The 18,114-nt window shown below is 45.8% G+C and overlaps 1 protein-coding gene and 1 pseudogene across 1 annotated transcript in view; one reads left to right on the top strand and one right to left on the bottom strand.

Moving 5' to 3' along the window:
* The first annotated feature begins 1,075 nt into the window (after positions 1-1,075).
* Positions 1,076-18,114, top strand: part of LOC136639174 (zinc finger protein 208-like) — a 30,257-nt gene continuing 13,218 nt past the window's right edge. Inside the window, exons 1-5 of the mRNA XM_066613180.1 lie at positions 1,076-1,137; positions 2,613-2,695; positions 6,055-6,174; positions 6,956-8,974; positions 9,016-9,087. Coding sequence (XP_066469277.1) covers positions 6,141-6,174; positions 6,956-8,974; positions 9,016-9,087 — 2,125 coding nt within the window. The 5' untranslated portion in view covers positions 1,076-1,137; positions 2,613-2,695; positions 6,055-6,140. The remainder of the gene's footprint in view (positions 1,138-2,612; positions 2,696-6,054; positions 6,175-6,955; positions 8,975-9,015; positions 9,088-18,114) is intronic.
* Positions 9,216-9,333, bottom strand: LOC136642748 (5S ribosomal RNA; annotated as a pseudogene).

Raw genomic sequence — 18,114 nt, 5'->3', positions numbered from 1 at the left:
GCAGCCTTTGATTCCCTAGATAGAGAGATACTCTGGCGTACATTGGAACAGCTACAAATTGACATATTCCTTCTGCAGGGAACCTAACAAGGAAAATTGTATCAGACGAGGGGGTCAAACAAGAGGAGGATTTACTGATGTGGCAAGAATACTTGACCTCCTAACTGACTCCTCTGTGGAAATAACTGATACTGTGACAACTTTCTGAGTCACTGAGCTGCGCAATCGAGAAGTTGATTTGCTTCCTGGTTGATCAAATAAGAACATAAGAACATAAGAACATAAGAACAGCCCCACTGGATCAGGCCATAGGCCCATCTAGTCCAGCTTCCTGTATCTCACAGCGGCCCACCAAATGCCCCAGCGAGCACACCAGATAACAAGAGACCTCATCCTGGTGCCCTCCCTTGCATCTGGCATTCTGACATAGCCCATTTCTAAAATCAGGAGGTTGCACATACACATCATGGCTTGTACCCCGTAATGGATTTTTCCTCCAGAAACTTGTCCAATCCCCTTTTAAAGGCGTCTAGGCTAGGCGCCAGCACCACATCCTGTGGCAAGGAGTTCCACAGACTGACCACACGCTGAGTAAAGAAATATGTTCTTTTGTCTGTCGTAACCCGCCCAACACTCAATTTTAGTGGATGTGCCCTGGTTCTGGTGTTATGTGAGAGTGTAAAGAGCATCTCCCTATCCACTCTGTCCATCCCCTGCATAATTTTGTATGTCTCAATCATGTCCCCCCTCAGGCGTCTCTTTTCTAGGCTGAAGAGGCCCAAACGCCGTAGCCTTTCCTCATAAGGAAGGTGCCCCAGCCCCGTAATCATCTTAGTCGCTCTCTTTTGCACCTTTTCCATTTCCACACCTTTTCCAAATGCACACAGTTTGCAGATTTGTTTGTTATACATGCCAATAAAGGGTTCCATTTTTTAAAAAAATGCTTGGTCTTTGCTCTTGGCTGACTGGCACTGCGAGGGTTAAAAGGAGCGACTCCGGATTCCTAGACGGAGGAATGGGGGGGGATCAGCTGGGAAGCCACTTCCTGCTCCGCCCCCACCCTTTGTCCCCCCCAAGCAGCTTCTGTGCCCAGTCCTCAGCCCGTTGGGGGAGAACAAAGGATGGTCCCAGGCTGAGGTGGGTGGAAAGGGACTGAGGGGGTGGGAGGAGCCCCCAGGTGGGGAGGGAGGCCAGCCAGAGAAGGCAGACCCCCAACCCATTGCATGCTATGCTGGGATCAGCTCTGGGGTGGACTTGCTGCTGTGGGGGGGAGGGGCGTGGATGGGGACAGTGCAAAAGCCTGAACAGAAATAGGAGAAGGGGCCCTTCGGCAGTGAAAGGGTGCAAAAAGCAGCAGGGTCTGGGGGGGCACTGAGGACCCCCCCCCCGTCAGTGCCCATCCAGAAAGGGAGCAAACAGGCTGCAAAAGGCACTTCATAAGTCATTACTCTGCAAAAAACAGCAGCCTTTGTTAGAGCTGCACCAGGACAGTGTTAGTGGAACGACATCCCTGCAGTGGTGTCACCCCCTCCTGGGCCCAGCCCCACTTGGAACAAGCCTCAGCCTGGCAGGGCGCCCTCAGCATCCGGCAGACCAGCTCACACGCAACAGACAAGCCCCTCAACCTGCCCAATGCCAGGTCCCCGTTCTGGGCTGGAAGCAGCAGGGAGCATCTCGGCAGTGCTGGTGGGAACGTCCAGGCGGGTTGCACAGAGCTCTGCTCCGGGACTCCTCCTGCCCCAGGAGTGTGAGCAGCACCTGGAGGGCAGGCGCCTTTCAGCAGCACGGACTTCAGTTGTGATACCCCAGGCCAGTCTGGATGCGGCCTTCTAGTGCTCTGTAATGGGACTTCATTTTAAATTCCTGTTATATGTTTCATAATTGGCCTGTTGTTCACTGGACAAGCTTCCTTGGGCCTGGTTTTGACAGGCAGGCAGGATGCAGAAAGAAGGACATTCCAAACGTCCCTCTCCCGCCTCTCCTCCTGTAAAATGGGACTCCCAAGGCGGTGACTGAACAGCAGCTGGAACAGCAAGAAAAAGGCCTGGGCAGGAACGCTAAAGGGAACAGGGTGGTGTTCATCCCTCCCGGAGGGTTAACAGGCCAGGTGCTGCTCTTGCCTCCAAAGGGAGGGAATGACAACCTTGTGGTGCCACCAGAGAGAAGGCTCTGCCCCTTGTGGCAGTCAACCTGCCCCCAGCCAGGGACCCTGATGACCTTAGAGGGAGATCTGGAAGAAGGCAGTCCTTCAGACCCCTCAGCCCCAAACTTGTGCAGGGCTTCAAAGCCTCCACCTCTTGCCATTTGAGAGCTCGACCAGGACTTCAGAAAGAAAAACTGGGTTTTGAGCCAATAGGAATCCTTCCAGCATCCACAACTGATCCAAAAAGAACAGAGAGCTGAAGGAGGGCAAGGCAGGGAGGGGAAGAAACAGGGAAAAACTGCAGGGGGAAGGAAATGAATCAAGATGTGTGGTGCTCACCCCACTGGGGCAATTCTGGGTCAGACCCAGAGCTGTGGAGCAGTTACAAAGATAGTCTCAAATTACACAAGGAAGGGAAGTCCAAAAAGGGCATGAAGGGTAAAAGTTTGCCCCTCTGTCTCCCTCACAGGCAGTGGGGCAGATTTGGGTCCACGTTCCAGACCATCTCCTCCTGTGCATGAAGCAGAATCAGCAGCTCTGCAGCCTACTCAGGTAAGGGGCAGATTTGGGGGGTTGGGGGGTCGGCCACATGCAAGCAAGTGCTTAGGTGCCTGCTTCTTGCTCACAGGCCTTGAAAGGGCTTTCATCTTTTTCTGGTGCCACCAAATCTCACACCTGTCCGCTCTGCAGAATAGGAGTGAACTGCACAGAATGCCAGGGGTGGGATACCGATCAGTTGACCCGTTAAATCTCTCCCTGTCCCATCAAAATTCCTCTCAGAAGACCTAATGCCCACTTTAGTCTAATTAGCCCCCCTTCTATCCCCCAAAAGAGCCTTAGTTCTGCAGAAAGTGCCACTGGAGCCCACCACCAGGGTGGTTTGCCTGGTCAAACTGCAGAGGTCCTCCTTTCTCCCTGTTCCCTTCAGCAGCTTCATCAACTGCAGAAGCAACACCTGAGCTCTCAGCAGCTCCTAAGCAAGGCAGCCACACACCAGTCTGGGGCCAGTAGGCCAGGTTCTTCTTCTTCTCTTTCTCTCTCCCTCCAACCTTTCTCCTTTTGCTCCCAGCAGGGCAACCAGATGTCATAACCTCAAAAGAGGACAGGGCATCCCAAAATGTAGGATATCCAAGAAAAAAGCAGGACATGACAAAAGCTAAAAGCTCTCATGGATTTCATGTGCTTAATTTAAACACTAGATTACTTATTATTAAATTTTAAACAATATTCCATACAACTTATTAATTCCAAGAAGGCCATACACTCCCTGCAGAGGCCCACTCACAGGGCAAAGGAGGACCGCTAAGTTCTTTTCCCAGCCACAAGGCTGTAAGAGAGAACACCTGAGCACCCCGACTCCCACCCTCTCTGGCACTGATGATCTTGGCACTGATCTTGGCACCCTCTCTGGCACTGATGAGGGCCTTGATCCTCAAGGCCCTCGTGACCCCTACTAGGTTGCAGCTGTGGGCCATGCGCATTGCAAGCCAAGGTGTTAACCCTGTACAGTCTGCACAAGGGGCCACTGCTGACACCAGACCCTCTCTCCTCAGGGGAAATCCTCCACAACTCCCAATGCAGTCCCCTACCACTTAACTGTCGTCCCATGTTATCGGAATTCCTTGATCCAGGTGGAAGCTGCCCTTTTTCATGGGATCAGGGGCCCACAAATCACACTGGCCTGAGTGTAGAGAGCCTTTTCTCCCCAGCCGACAAAGTTTCAACACTGACCTTAGAAGCAGTTTTGTTTGTTTGTTTAAAGAATGTCGACCCTACCTTTCTGCCACTCTTTAGGGCACCCAAGGCGGCTTACAACATGAAAAGCACAATTTAAGGATTAAAACAATATTAAAACATAAAAACTAAAACAATAAAACATCTCAAACGCTAATGAATCACGCAAGTCAACTCACAGTCATGAAAAAGTGCCGTCCCATCATGTCAGCACTTAAACGCCTCCTTGAATAAAAATGTCTTAAAGGTCTCTTGAGAAGGAGGCATTTCTTAATTCCAGAGAGGGGGGATTCCAAAGACCAGGAGCCGCCACCGGAAGGCCCTATTTCTAACCGCCACCCCCTCACCTGTGCTGGTGGTGGCACAGTCCAGTCCTTAGGTCCAATGACCTAAGAGGAAAGGTAGGATTACATGGAAGGAGGCAGTCCCTCAAATACACTGGTCCTGAACCTCGAAGGGCTTTAACAGTTAAAACCAGCACTTTGAATTGGGCCTGGAAATGAACTGGCAGCCAGTGTAGAAGCTGAAGTAGTGGTCCAACTGAGTCGAACCTACGAAACCCCAAAGGCAACGCGCTTTGCACTAGTTGCAGTTTCAGGACCATCCTCAAAGGTATCCCCATGCAGAGCATGTTACATTCTAATCTACCTATATATAATCTCCCTAGATACTCCCCTATAGTTTTGCCAAGTAATCCAGCTCCAATTCTCACTTCACCTGATCTCTGGGACAATCAGAGGGCAGAGCCTTTCAACTCTGAACAGTTTCCTTTCTTGCTCAAGCATCTCATTTGTTTCTATAGTAACTTTCCTGGGAAATCCCAGCCAAAGTTATTCTCCTCCATTCCCTTTTGCTGCTGCAACCTGGTTCCTTTCTGCAAATGCATTTGGCAGAAGTCTTTTTTTCCAACACCAGGATGGGATCCTCCTTTCCATTAGAAAGAAAGTCCCAGGCTGCAACTCAGTGCACCATTACTTAAGAATAACTCCCATGGAAAGCAGTGGGTCTACTTCTGAGTAAAAACGTTTGCAATTATATGCAGCTGCATCTCTGTGCTGCGAATTGAACTGCACACTCCAAGTTATGTGTTATGGATTGTATGTTGTACATAGAGCTTCTGGCTTAACACACCACACACCTTAAAGGTGGATTTGATTCATGGATCTCCTGCAGTGGTTCCCACCCATTTTCACTTGCATATCCCTTGGCAGCTCATTTCCATAAATTGTACCCTTCATATTAGCAAAATGTTTGTAATTAACAATACAAGCCCTCATTTCCTCTGTACGAAAGCCCAGACTTCATGTATTCATCAGAGTGTTTTCTCTTTTCATCTGTTTGAACAGAAGACTCTGCCTTTACACTGTTTGCACCAGAAGTGTTCTGAGCAATTCTGGGTGACTGATCACTTTCCATATTATGTTTCAACTTTTTTACTGTGCTGGTTTTCAATCACTGATTCACACATGAATTGATGAACCCAAACCAGCTATTGCTGGGGCTTTCACAATCAACTAGCTACCTCCCTTCCTGGCCCTGCAAGGCATTCTGAAGTAGGACCTGCCCTTTTCTGTCATTATTCCATTCTTTTTCAAGTGCCCCTAAGATCCTGTTGAGTGTCCCTGGGAGTACATGAATACCAGGTGGGGAACCACTGCTTTATTGGTATGTTGTTTACAGTGCACTTACTCTGACACTGTTTACCAAAAGGTGGCAAAGACCAGAATTTAAAAAGAATAAAAATTTAATTTTTATTAAAGAATTTAAAAAGAATGTATCTTATGATCTTTTACTATGTTCTTAATAAATTAGAGACTGTATAGTTCTTAGGCAACAATTACTGGGAGGTTATTTTTCAGGATCTGGCCTCGGGTAAAATCAGACAAAACCATAGTCAGACACCCCCCTAAGTTTAAGCCCCGACTTATCCGGGGATCATAGAAAATTCCATGATGGTTGGCTCGAAACCTGCCCTCGACTTATCTGTGGGGTAGACTTGTGGGGGGGGGGTCGGTCAGCATGGCCAGGTCTGAGTTTTATACGCCTTCCAGGGAGTTTCTGCCCGTCCTCCCTCCCTCCACTGAACACTGCGGCCCAGCGGCTCCTCTTGACCATTTGCTCTGCCCCGGTTAGTTTTCAGTTTTGATTTTTGAACTGAAGCTGTTTCCTCCTTCCAGGGTCCTTGGAGGAGGTGGCTGTGTGCTTCGTGGAGAAGGAGGGGGCTCTGCTGGGTCCAGGGCAAAAGCCTTTGCACAGGGAAGGCATGGAGGAGAATTGCAGGATCCTGGCCTCTCCAGGTAAGGATGACCTTTCTCCTCTAGGGGAGTGGGCTGGAGATGCATGAACTACTCCCTGTTTCTCACTACCAGGATTTCATTATAGAAGAGGGGGGTGGGGGGCTGGAACCTGTACTCTCTTCTGTGTCTCACACTGACCAAGTTGAGCTTGACCTGACCAATGGTCTTTGGGGTTGAAACTGCAGGATAGGCCTGTCTCAATAAAAAAATTTGCTGTGACATGTACAAAATTCTACTTGGGGGCATTCCAGGCCTGCAAAATGAGCCACTCATCAGTGGTGTAGCTGGCGGGGGCAGAAAGGGCAGGGCACCCTAAGGGGGGGAGACACTACTAGTGCCCAAAATTGTTAAAATCATGGTTTTTAGGAATAACAACGTCACTTTATATATCGTTCGATGTGGAACCAGACTTTGGAACCTGATGGTATGCCAACCCATTTTTGGGCTGCTTGTTCTCCTGTCCCATTCCATGCACTTTTGCAGGTGGGGAGGGCAGCCTCGAATTGTGTCAAATCATGTCGCTTTGGAGAGCCCCAATATTTTGTCCATCAGACCTAACAAACCTGCTTCTGTCTTGTGAAGTTGCTAACATGATTGAGCTACTGATCCACAAAAGGTAATTGAGAGTTAACCACTGAGCAGTGCCTCCGTCTTCTGCATCCTTTCCTGGAAGTAAGTGCCACCAAATCCCATTGGGTTTACTTTATACATGCCTAGGAGTGTACTGTAGAAGTGACATTTCCCTACTGCACTGCTAATCAGGATTCGGTCTCTCTTTCAGGAAGCAACAGACAAGACTGTGGGGATCAGGGGCAGCCATGCGTGGTGTCCCCAGAAACAACCATGTTTGACATAGTGGAAATGACTCTTCAAGACCAAGACAGATCGGGGAGGCAAAAGGGAAGCCCAGCAGATCCCTGGAGGACTGAATGTGTTCCTCAGGGTCATGACCTCCAGGAAATTCAAATCAAGGAAGAACTTCACAAAGGAAGGAAAAGGGGGAAGCGTCCTTTGTACGAGGAAACAACCAGTTGTGAATCCAACATTAATAAACACAGCAAAATCGGCAGAGGAAAGAAATCATTTGAGTGCTCTGAGAGGGGGAAGAGCTTCAGAACAAGCACAAAACTAAGTTCCCATAAAAAGAGCCAAACAAGGGAGAAAGCTGCCCATCAAGAGAGGTCAGAGAGGCAGAAGAGAAAGCAGAAACAGAAGTGGAGAAATAAATCTTCTACTCCTCAGGATGCCAATTTCAGCGTCATCCCAGGCGCTCCCAAAAAAGAAACTGGATGGAAGGAAAAATGCCCTCATTGTGAAAAGACCTTTAGCTGTAAATCACAACTTAGAACTCATGAAAAAATCCACACAGGAGAGAAGCCATTTGGATGCTTGGAGTGTGGAAAGAGCTTCAGTCACAGCTCAAGCCTGCATTTGCATCAAAAAACCCACACAGGAGAGAAACCATATCAATGCATAGAGTGTGGAAAGTGTTTCCTTGTGAGGTCAAGGCTGACTGTGCATCAAAGAACCCATACAGGGGAGAAACCATATGCATGCTCAGAGTGTGGAAAGTCCTTCAGTCAGATCTCAGTCCTGAGTTACCACCAAAGCACCCATACTGGGGAGAAACCATATCAATGCTTGGAGTGTGGAAAGAGCTTCGGTCGGAAATCACACCTGACAGTGCATCAAAGAATCCACACAGGGGAGAAACCATATACATGCTCAGTGTGTGGAAAATGTTTTACTCAGTTCTCAAGCCTGACTATGCATCGAAGAACTCACACAGGGGAGAAACCATATAAATGCTTGGACTGTGGGAAGAGCTTCAGTGTGTACTCAAGTCTGACTGCGCATCGAAGAACTCACACAGGGGAGAAACCATATAAATGCCTAGAGTGTGGAAAAAGCTTCAGCTTGAGCCCAAACCTGACTTCACATCAAAGAACCCACACAGGGGAGAAACCATATAAATGCTCGGTATGTAGAAAGAGCTTCAGTGTGGCCTCACACCGGAATTTGCACCAAAGAACTCATGCAGGAGAGAAACCATATAAATGCTTGGAGTGTGGAAAGAGCTTCAGTGCAAACAATCGCCTGACTTCGCATCAAAGAATCCACACAGGGGAGAAACCATATAAATGCTTGGACTGTGGAAAGAGCTTCAGTTGGAAATCAAATCTGACTTTGCATCAAAGAACCCACAAAGGGGAGAAACCATATACATGCTCAGTGTGTGGAAAATGTTTTACTCAGATCTCAAGCCTGACTGTGCATCGAAGAACTCACACAGGGGAGAAACCATATAAATGCTTGGACTGTGGTAAGAGCTTCAGTGTGTACTCAAGTCTGACTGTGCATCGAAGAACTCACACAGGGGAGAAACCATATAAATGCTTAGAATGTGGGAAGAGCTTTAGTGGGGGTTCCCAGCTGACACAGCACCTAAGAACCCATACAGGGGTGAAACCATATCATTGCTTGGAGTGTGGAAAGAGCTTCAGTGCGCCCTCAAACCTGCATCTGCATCTCAGAACCCATACAGGGGAGAAACCATATAAATGCTTGGAGTGTGGAAGGAGCTTCAGTGGGAGCTCAAACCTGAATCTGCATCAAAGAACTCATACAGGGGAGAAACCATATAAATGCTTGGAGTGTGGAAAGAGCTTCAGTTCAAGTGGATACTACAATAAACATAAAAGAACCCATACAGGGGTGAAACCCTATCAATGCTTGGAGTGTGGAAAGAGTTTCGGTCGGAAAATAACCCTGATTTTGCATCACAGGACCCACAACGAGTGAAAACCATATAGTATGGAAAGTGTTTCACTTAGATCTCAGGCCTGACTGTGGATCAAAGAACCCACACATTAGAGAAACCATATCAATGCTTGGAGTGTGGAAAGAACTTGGGTGTGAGCAACAGCTTGACTTTGCATCAATGAAGCAAGACAAGAGAGCAACCACATATATGTTATGAGTGTGGGAAGAGCTTTGGTTGGTTGGTTGGCAACCTTCAGTCTCGAAAGGCTATGGTATAAGCCTACAGCACCCAGTATTCCCAGGCGGTCTCCCATCCAAGTACTAACCAGGCCTGACCCTGCTTAGCTTCCAAGATCAGATGAGATCAGGCATGTGCAGGGTAACAGTTGCTTTAGTGTGAGCCCAATTCTGACTTTACCACAAAGAACCCAGACAAGGGAGAATCTGTAAAAATGCTTCCATTAATCATAGTATCGTAGATTTGGAAAGAGACTAATAGCTCATCCTGCCTGAAGCAGGAAATAGATGTAGCAGTTAAATAACTCTCCGAGCCCAATTCTAAGGGCTTTTAGCCCCAGTGCCGCTGTTGAGTGAAGACACTATCGCAAAAGTGTCGCAAAACATGTTTACAACACCCTGGGAGTAAGTAACACTGGCGCTGGGTCAGCACCAGTTGACACTGAGTCTCAGCACGACCTGGCCGGCCGGCTGGAGCTCCTGCAGTGCTGAGTTCTGAACATAAGATGTTTTGGGGCAAGGGAAGACGGGGCATGGGTGGAACAGGGTGGAGGGAAAGGAAGATTGGACCTGGGGGTTGGGTGGTGGGACTGGCAGGCCTCTGCTGGACCCTGTGCTCCATGTTGGGTTGAAAAGCCAACTGTCTGTGCTGGTGAAATAGCCGACGTAGACTGGAGGAAACCCATTGTGGGGCCTGCACCTTTACTTGGGGGAAGGTGACGAATGTCCCTTCCCCCAAGGAGATCCTGGTGGGTACAGTGGCAGCCTAGGATTCCGCTGTCAGACCTGCTGTCTCATGAACAAATTCACCCCAGAGAGTGGCCGTGTAAATCCCTGTGACTTCAATGAGGATTCCGTGTAAGGACAAGGCTGACTTTTCATCCAAGTGGAATATTGCTCACTGGAGAAAAAGGCAATTAAAGTGATTTGTCCCGTAATTTAGCAGGGAGAGAGCAAATGTCCCTCTTTGTCCCAACATGGTATCTTTTTCAGTGTCTTCTGCTGGTGTTTCATTTGTGTCTTTTTGGCCTAAATCCTAACCAATTTTCTGCTACTGGCATAGCTGTGCCAGTGGGGCATGTGCTGCATCCTGTAGTTAGGGGGCAGTCATGGAGGCCTCCTCAAGGTGAGGGAAGGTTTTTTCCCTTATGTCGGAGTTGCATTACCCTTATGTCGGTGCTGGAAAGTGGGTTAGTATTGCACCCTTTATATATTTTGAACTGTTTTGGAACAATGAACTGTTTACTCAAAGAATCCACATTAGGTGTTTCAGTACTGCTTGGTAATTAAATCATGAGTATAGGTGAGGCCTCCGTATCCACGGATCTGGCTCAGCGTGGGTCTCCTGGACCCATGTTGAACCAGACTTGGGCCCCACCTGGACTTTCCAAAGGGGACCGGAGCTTCGCACTAGTTCCCTCTGGCGGGCTTTCTGAAGTCCAAAGAGACCACGTGTGTGCACCTGTTATGTGAAAATCCCCTTTTTCTTTTTAGTTGTAATTTTCTCTCTATCTGGTTATGTTACTATGGACTGAAATATCATGCAGGCTAAACTCACACAGGCCACATTTCCAAAACTCTGGTCAGTTCGCAGGCTCATGGTTACACAACCACCACCTCCCTATGGTCACACATGATGGGAGGAAGTCTGGCATGTAAATCATTGTTTAAGTGTCTCCTACTGTAGCAGAATAAAAAGTCAGAGAAGCAATGAAGAGATGAGAAGCAGTTTGCAGGAGTCAATGCAGCAAGGGAAGCTGTTTTTACTGGATGTCATCAGGAAGTTGGGAATCGGATTTTTCAGGCTTTGGTGCCTCCTTCTTTGGCTGGTTTCACACACTTAAAACATTCCTGTGGGAGTAAGCACAACAACATAGCCTTGCTCCTAGGTTACTAATGAGGCTGGGCTTTTTCATTTTGGGTCTGAGAATTATTGATAATAAACTATGGGTTATTTGAAAACTTTAAACGTGTGGTTGCTTAAGGAGCTTGCTTTGATTTGGGCTAGGAGGCAATGGTTTTATAACTCTTAACATGCCTTTCATGGGGGGTGAATCTTTCTGTATTTAATGTTTCACTTAATGAGACAGGGAGGCTTCTAAGCTTGATAAAGTGTCTCTTAAATATATATTAGTCTAAAAGACAGGGAGGCTCCTGAGAGTCTGATAAAGTGTCTCTTAAATATATATTAGTCTAAACAAACAAACAAATATATCATCATATCCCTCGTTTTTAATTATTTAAATAAAAAAATTGTAAGATGCACTTTGTGTAGGAACAAAGAGGAAACTTAAAAACAATGAAAACAAGCATACACAATTGTTTAACTTAACATTTTTATAAACTGATGAGGAAAAAAAACACATGGTTAATTATAAAATTAAAAAACATTTAATAATAAAACAGGGCCTTAAGGGCCTGATCAAAGCTATGGGATCAGAAAAAATTTTCTGATGAAACAGGATGGAATTAAAAAATTATTTTATTAATAAATCAAAGCTATGGGATCAGAAAAATTTTTCTGATGAAACAGGGAGGCTTAACTCCCTTCCCCTTGACTTAAGAATGGCTCCCTCTCTTGAGACCTTTCGGCAAGGCCTGAAGACCCTTCTGTTTAAACAGGCCTTCTGAGTTCTTGGCCTTTTAACATCTTTTTAACATCTTTTAACATCTTTTTAACATCTTTTAATATTTTTTACAGGCCTGATTCTTTTATGACTTGCTGCTGCTCTATGCTCTTTTTACCTATTTTTTTTACTCTGACTGCTGTTTTTAGTATGTGTTAATATGTTTTTATTTGTTTTTAAATTGTTTTTAATATGTTGTAAGCCGCCTTGAGTCCCTTCGGGGAGAAAGGCGGGGTAGAAATAAAGTTATTATTATTTTATTATTTAAAAGCCTGAGTAGCTTTGTTACTACTTTTAAATAAACATCTTAGAAAAAAGAAAGAGCTGTGACTATAACTATAAACAAAAAAAATAAGGTTTGGTTTGACTTTAAAACAAATCTTACAAAAATAAAAAGGAAACTTAATAAAACATAATCAGGTTGAAAGATGATATAAACAAACAATAGATGTTTTAAAAATTATAAACATATTAAATATTTACTATTAAATTAAAAAACTAATTATTTATAATTTTGAAGCTGTGATGACTGCTGCTAATGGGTGGAATGGCTGGTTGCTGCAGTCTTAAAAGGTGTGTGGAGTGAGAAGCATTGGGAGACTGTCATGAATATGTGCAGTTTAGGCCTAGTAGCATTGCAAAGCCTGAACCAAAGTAACCCAGTAACATAGAAGTGGCTTGCATCCTAGCTGCAAGGAATTTACAACTCAATGGAAGGTGATAAATGTAGCACCTCAGTAGCCAGAGAGGCGCCCGTGAATCCCCAGTGGGGAGGGGGAGAACTAAGAGAACTAGCATCCAGCCCCACTTCGAGAAGATTCTGTCCCCAAGAGTTCTGACTGGTCAGTTCACATAAGTACAGAATCACCTCATCCTGTAGCAGGAGAAGTATAAGAACAAAGCCCAAAGGGGTGCCCTTTGCTCTGTCTTTGGTCTTTGTCAATCGGTGGAAAAGGTGGTGGGTGCACCTCCTGCCCCGCCAGGACCATGTGGCCTCATAGGTAACTGGGGCTGAAGATCTACAAAAGAAGCTGACCCAGGTGAGAGTTAGGAAATAATAGAGATAGCCAGTTAGCTTTATTATTTTATGCTGATACGTTTCCTAGAAGTTTTTACGCCTCTAGCATTTGCTGCCTTTTGTAACTTTTTGTAACCCTATGTACTTAATAAAGTAAAAATCCTTTTACCCTGTTGGTTCATTGTCTGTTGGGGACAAAGGTTCAGAATCCTGCCTAGCCATTCAGCAAGCTACCAAAAATCCTCACTGTGGACTAGTAACTTGAGGACTGAGACTTTAAGTAAAGAAAGTGCTCAGTGCCTACAAGGGATATAGTTAAGCCTAGAGGGTCTCAGTGTCCCTGGACTGAGGCACTGGCACATACAGGGTGGTGGCGGTTCTACCGAACAGGGGTTCTTGAGGCTCTAGGGTTCAGGAATCAAGAACTCTGAGCACCCAAAACCCTGGGAGTGTGACGAAGTATACGACAGAGACTATGGTTATGTGATAAATACTGGGCTTGGAGTTGCTGCCGCTTAATAATTGCGTTCAGTTTTGCTATGGTTACTTGCTTGGCACATTCCACAGCTTGCACTATTTGTTGCTGGTGTTTTATAGAGTTTTTATCTTTTTAATGATTGTTGTCATGATGCTTCTTCTTCATCTTTAATTGGGAGATGGGACTGCCTCTTAAGGGCACTGGGCAAGGCTAGGAGGCCAGTGCTGCTGCCAGTTTAGCTTTCTGGGCAAACATTTGTGAACTTGTAAAGTGGGTTTTTTTATTGGCCTTCTTTTTGATAAATATTTACTTTTTGCATAAAAATTTATCAATAAAAACTATAACTTTTTAAAATGGGGACACAGCATCTGACTGGTGTTAAAAAGAGATTTGCCTGTGTCACTAGGGCAAACTTAGGATTTTTGGAGATATTAAATTCTATTCTTTTAACATACTTAACTAAAACAATTTAATAAAAGGTGAAAAATTCTTACAGATATAAGTCTTTGCTTTTTGTGTTTATTATTACATTTTGTTCTTAAAAGTTTCATTGCTTTCTCCTCGTCTTTTTTAATGAGGGCAAGGATGGCTTTTTGATAGGACAACATATTCCTTGAGGGGTTGGATGAAAAATAAAACCACTCAAGAATATATACTTGGGTGTCTGTTTTAAGACTACGAAGAATGCCTGTGGATAGATGAATAAAAAACAAAATTATTAACCACAACAGAGGCTAATATAAAAAGCGATCTCTAAATTAAAGTTTTGCTGCAAGGCTGCAGCAAAAAGATTAGCCTTGTAGCAATGGGGTATCTACATTTTGACAAGTTCTTATCATGTCTGTTAGGGCTAGGCCCCATACTATACTTAAGGGTTGGAGCACCTTCTTGCAGTCTTTATTAGCAATTTACAGCAAGTTTTAACAGCTGCGTGGGTAGCTTAAAATATGAGCGTACTCAATTGATATGTCTTAACAAGTGTGATAATTGCACTAAAGTTAACTGTTGGGGGATTTTTAATTTAGGTGTTACAGGCACAACACAGGATGAGAGCACCTTTTCTGGTGCTATATGAAAACTAGACTGTAATAAAATTTAAGACAGGTTTTGGAGGAAAAAAGGATTTAATTGGGGACTTGCTATTAAAATATTATTTATCCATATAATAATAAACTATGAGTTTGAGATATTTATTTTTAAATGGCTATAAAGCTTAATTTACATACTGCTGACATAAGGTTGGGCTGTTTAACATGCCTTGGGCTGTTTAGCATACTCTGGGGAAAAACTAGCTAATGATACTTTTGGCTTTCTCTAAGGTGGTTGGAACTTACTGAGCTATACTGCATTCTGTACAGGGGTTAAAACTATGCGCAATAGGGACTTCCAACCATAGGGAACTAGGTGATATTTGTTTGTTATACCTTCTGGCACTTTCTTGGCATAGGTGCTAGTGATGCTAAAGTTTTTAAATGTAACTTGTACCTCCTTTGGCACAGAATAGGGGAGAATTTGCTATTCTCTGACAGCCTGCTGTTGTGCATTTGGTCTTGCACCACAGGGCAGATCATGGACATCTTAAAATATTCTTCTGTTGTTAAGTTTTCTAATTTTATTGTCTTTTGAGCTATTGCCTGCATAAGGGAGGGCTGCTTGTCAGCGATCATGTTTGATTGCTCTTTTTGCTCCAGCTGGGCTGGTGCAGAGGGGGAAGAAGGAGAAATGTAAGCTGATGGAAGAGCGAAGCGTTGGATGGCATTTAAACAAAAGTGCCATGTTTGGAGAACTTTTATGGAGCCTGTGGTTTTTTGTGTAGCGTTCGCCCTATACGGTCCCAGTCCTGTAAGTTAAAAGTGCCTCCCTCGGGATACCAAGGGCACTGTTCTTTAATCATGTAAATTAACTCTGTGACCTCTTGGGAGGAAACAGGGTGTTGAACTTTGCTGAGGAGAAACAGTAAATCATCGCGATGGTGTATCTGTGTAGCCGAAAGGCTTGTTCCCATACTAATACTTACTGATACTAATACTAATTACTAATAATAATGTTCCCATACTAATACTTACTGATATTATACCGATACTATACCGATACTATACCTACCGGGATCCTGAAGGATGAATGAGCTCTATAACCCTTGCTGGACGTGGTAAGCTTGTTTTTGTGTGGTCCCGAGGCTGGGCGCCAGATGTAGCAGAATAAAAAGAGAAGCAATGAAGAGAGGAGAAGCAGTTTTCAGGAGTCAATGCTCACTGGCTCACTCTCAAAGGAGCAACACATCCGTGTTGTGTCAGAGGGTCCTCTTCATAGGACTCTCCCCCACCCATCCAACTGCTCTACAGGACAGGTAACTATCTTGCGCCTGGAACTCTTTCCCTTCTTCCCGTCCCCTTTTTCTCCCCTTCTCTCCCCATCTGTAGTTAGCAGCTGGGGTTGGCAGCAGGGACCCCTAAAATCCTTCCCTACAACCTTTCCTTTTTCTAATTTCCTCGGATGCACCAAATACTCTTCACACGCAACCACCATGAAAGCTTGGTACATTGGATTCAAGTATTAGGACCAAGGAACATACACTTATCATTTCTCCATGTGCATTATGTTTACCTTTGTGCTTTTGTAATAAAACTGTAATCTTTTATTAAAAGTTATCTTTCTCTCAGTCTCCTCTTTAAGCAAAAGGGAATTTCTCTGCATTGCGCCGTCTTGTTATCCAGCCTACAATCCTAAGGTTCCAATAAGGGCAGTGTAATAATTCCCCTAAACAAAACAGCCCTTTTGGTAACACACCCACTTCCTTTGTGGGCTTCAGAATGGCCTATAGAGGCAAAAAAAGCTACATCGAGTTTCCCGAGGGCTTCACTGGGCCTCAGAATGCCAAACACAGGAAGCCACCTTGGACTGGAGCAGATTCTGGGCTCATCTTACTTGGTTACATCAATGCAGGACCAGGAACTGCCCCGATGCTGTCTCAGGTCCACCGCCTCTGCAACCCAAAAACAAACAAAAACTCCCAAATGCGGAATTCCTTTTCCACATTCCAAGGCCATGTTCACCAGTCTAGATAATAACCCAACATTTCACCCTAAACTCACAGTGTGTTGGCAACCTTCAGTCTCGAAAGACTATGGTATCGCGCTCTGAAAGTTGGTTCTGGCATAGCGTCTGGTGTGGCTGAAAAGGCCAATTTGGGAGTGACAATCCCTTCCACACTGGGAGCAAGTGCAGCCTGTCCCTGGCCTGTCTCCCTGGCTATGGGCCTTCCTTCTTTGCCTCTTTGCCTCAGACTGTTGGCCAAGTGTCTCTTCAAACTGGGAAAGGCCATGCTGCACAGCCTGCCTCCAAGCGGACCGCTCAGAGGCCAGGGTTTCCCACCTGTTGAGGTCCAATCCTAAGGCCTTCAGATCCCTCTTGCAAATGTCCTTGTATCGCAGCTGTGGTCTACCTGTAGGGCGCTTTCCTTGCACGAGTTCTCCATAGAGGAGATCCTTTGGGATCCGGTCATCATCCATTCTCACAACACGACCGAGCCAACGCAGGCATCTCTGATTCAGCAGTGCATACATGCTAGGGATTCCAGCACGTTCCAGGACTGTGTTAGGAACTTTGTCCTGCCAGGTGATGCCGAGTATGCGTCGGAGGCAGCGCATGTGGAAAGTGTTCAGTTTCCTCTCCTGTTCTGAGCGACCCTAAACTCAGAGCATTATCAAAGGAATAAAGAAAAATACAACTAAGTTGGCACCTAAAAATCCTGAAATCTGCTAGGAGCAAGAATATCACACTCTACTGCGTGAAACAAAAACCTAAGGCAAAGAACCCTAAGCCTAGACCAAATTGCAGTATGCCTTTAGCAGAGCCTACTTCCAGTAGTAGCTGAACACACTATTAGTAGCTGAACACACTATTAGTACCAGACTTCAGATCAGCTTCAACCAGACGCAGGTACTAGTAAGAGAACAGCAAAATTGGACGTGGACCTAGAGAGATGCCATTGAGATTCTGGAGCTCTTCCAGGACATGAATGGAAGAGAGGACACTCTTAGTCTTAGCCATGTGTGGCAGCAACACGAGCATTTTGAGATTCACTAAAGAGCAGGGTCAAATAACAGGAGCCTTGAAGAAAAAAGGAGCTGAACCACAAGGTGATGGAATAGCTGTAATGAACTCTTTGGGGCTGGGTTTGGATCAGCAGTTAGGCAGTGGCGTAGCTGGAGGGGGGCAGAGCAGGCAGTCTGGCAGGGAGGCTCAACGGGGAGGGCAAGCTGCCCCTTCCTTCGGAGCCATTCCTGGTGGGGGGAGCAAAACTCCTTTTGCTCCTCCCGCCAGGAATGGTCACGAAGGGAGGGGCCGCGTACCCACTCCCTGCCAGACTGGGTGCTCCTCCCTCCTCCAGCTACGCCACCGCAGCTAGGTGATTAGTAAAGCCTGACGATAAATACTCCGGAACAGGGAACAAGCTTTTGTCTTTATCCAGCACTGATCCCTGGAACTAGTGCTGTAAACCCCCCCAGCTACGCTACTGGTCTGCAGCAGCCACACTGCAGGTGACCAGAGAATACCTCCGTTTTGCACCAACTGCTTGGACTGCCTCCGAAGGGGGGGGCTTCTTGCACAGTGTGTGCTGTGCTATGACCCCCCTCCCCCCCAGAAAGTCACTGCTCAGCTTTCTAGTGAGTGATGGCTGGGCTTTTCTCTGGGGTTTTTTGTCTTGTGGTTTATATTGTTTGCAAAAGAAAGCTGGGGGAGGACACCACTAGTGACCAAAATCAGGGTCATTAGATTATTATTGTTGTTGTTGTTGTTTGTATGCCATCCTCTGA

Source organism: Tiliqua scincoides, chromosome 2, assembly GCF_035046505.1.
Source record: "Tiliqua scincoides isolate rTilSci1 chromosome 2, rTilSci1.hap2, whole genome shotgun sequence".
NCBI classification, from domain to species: domain Eukaryota; kingdom Metazoa; phylum Chordata; class Lepidosauria; order Squamata; family Scincidae; genus Tiliqua; species Tiliqua scincoides.
The sequence above is the reverse complement of the archived record's forward strand: the minus strand, read 5'-3'. Positions and strand labels throughout refer to the sequence as shown.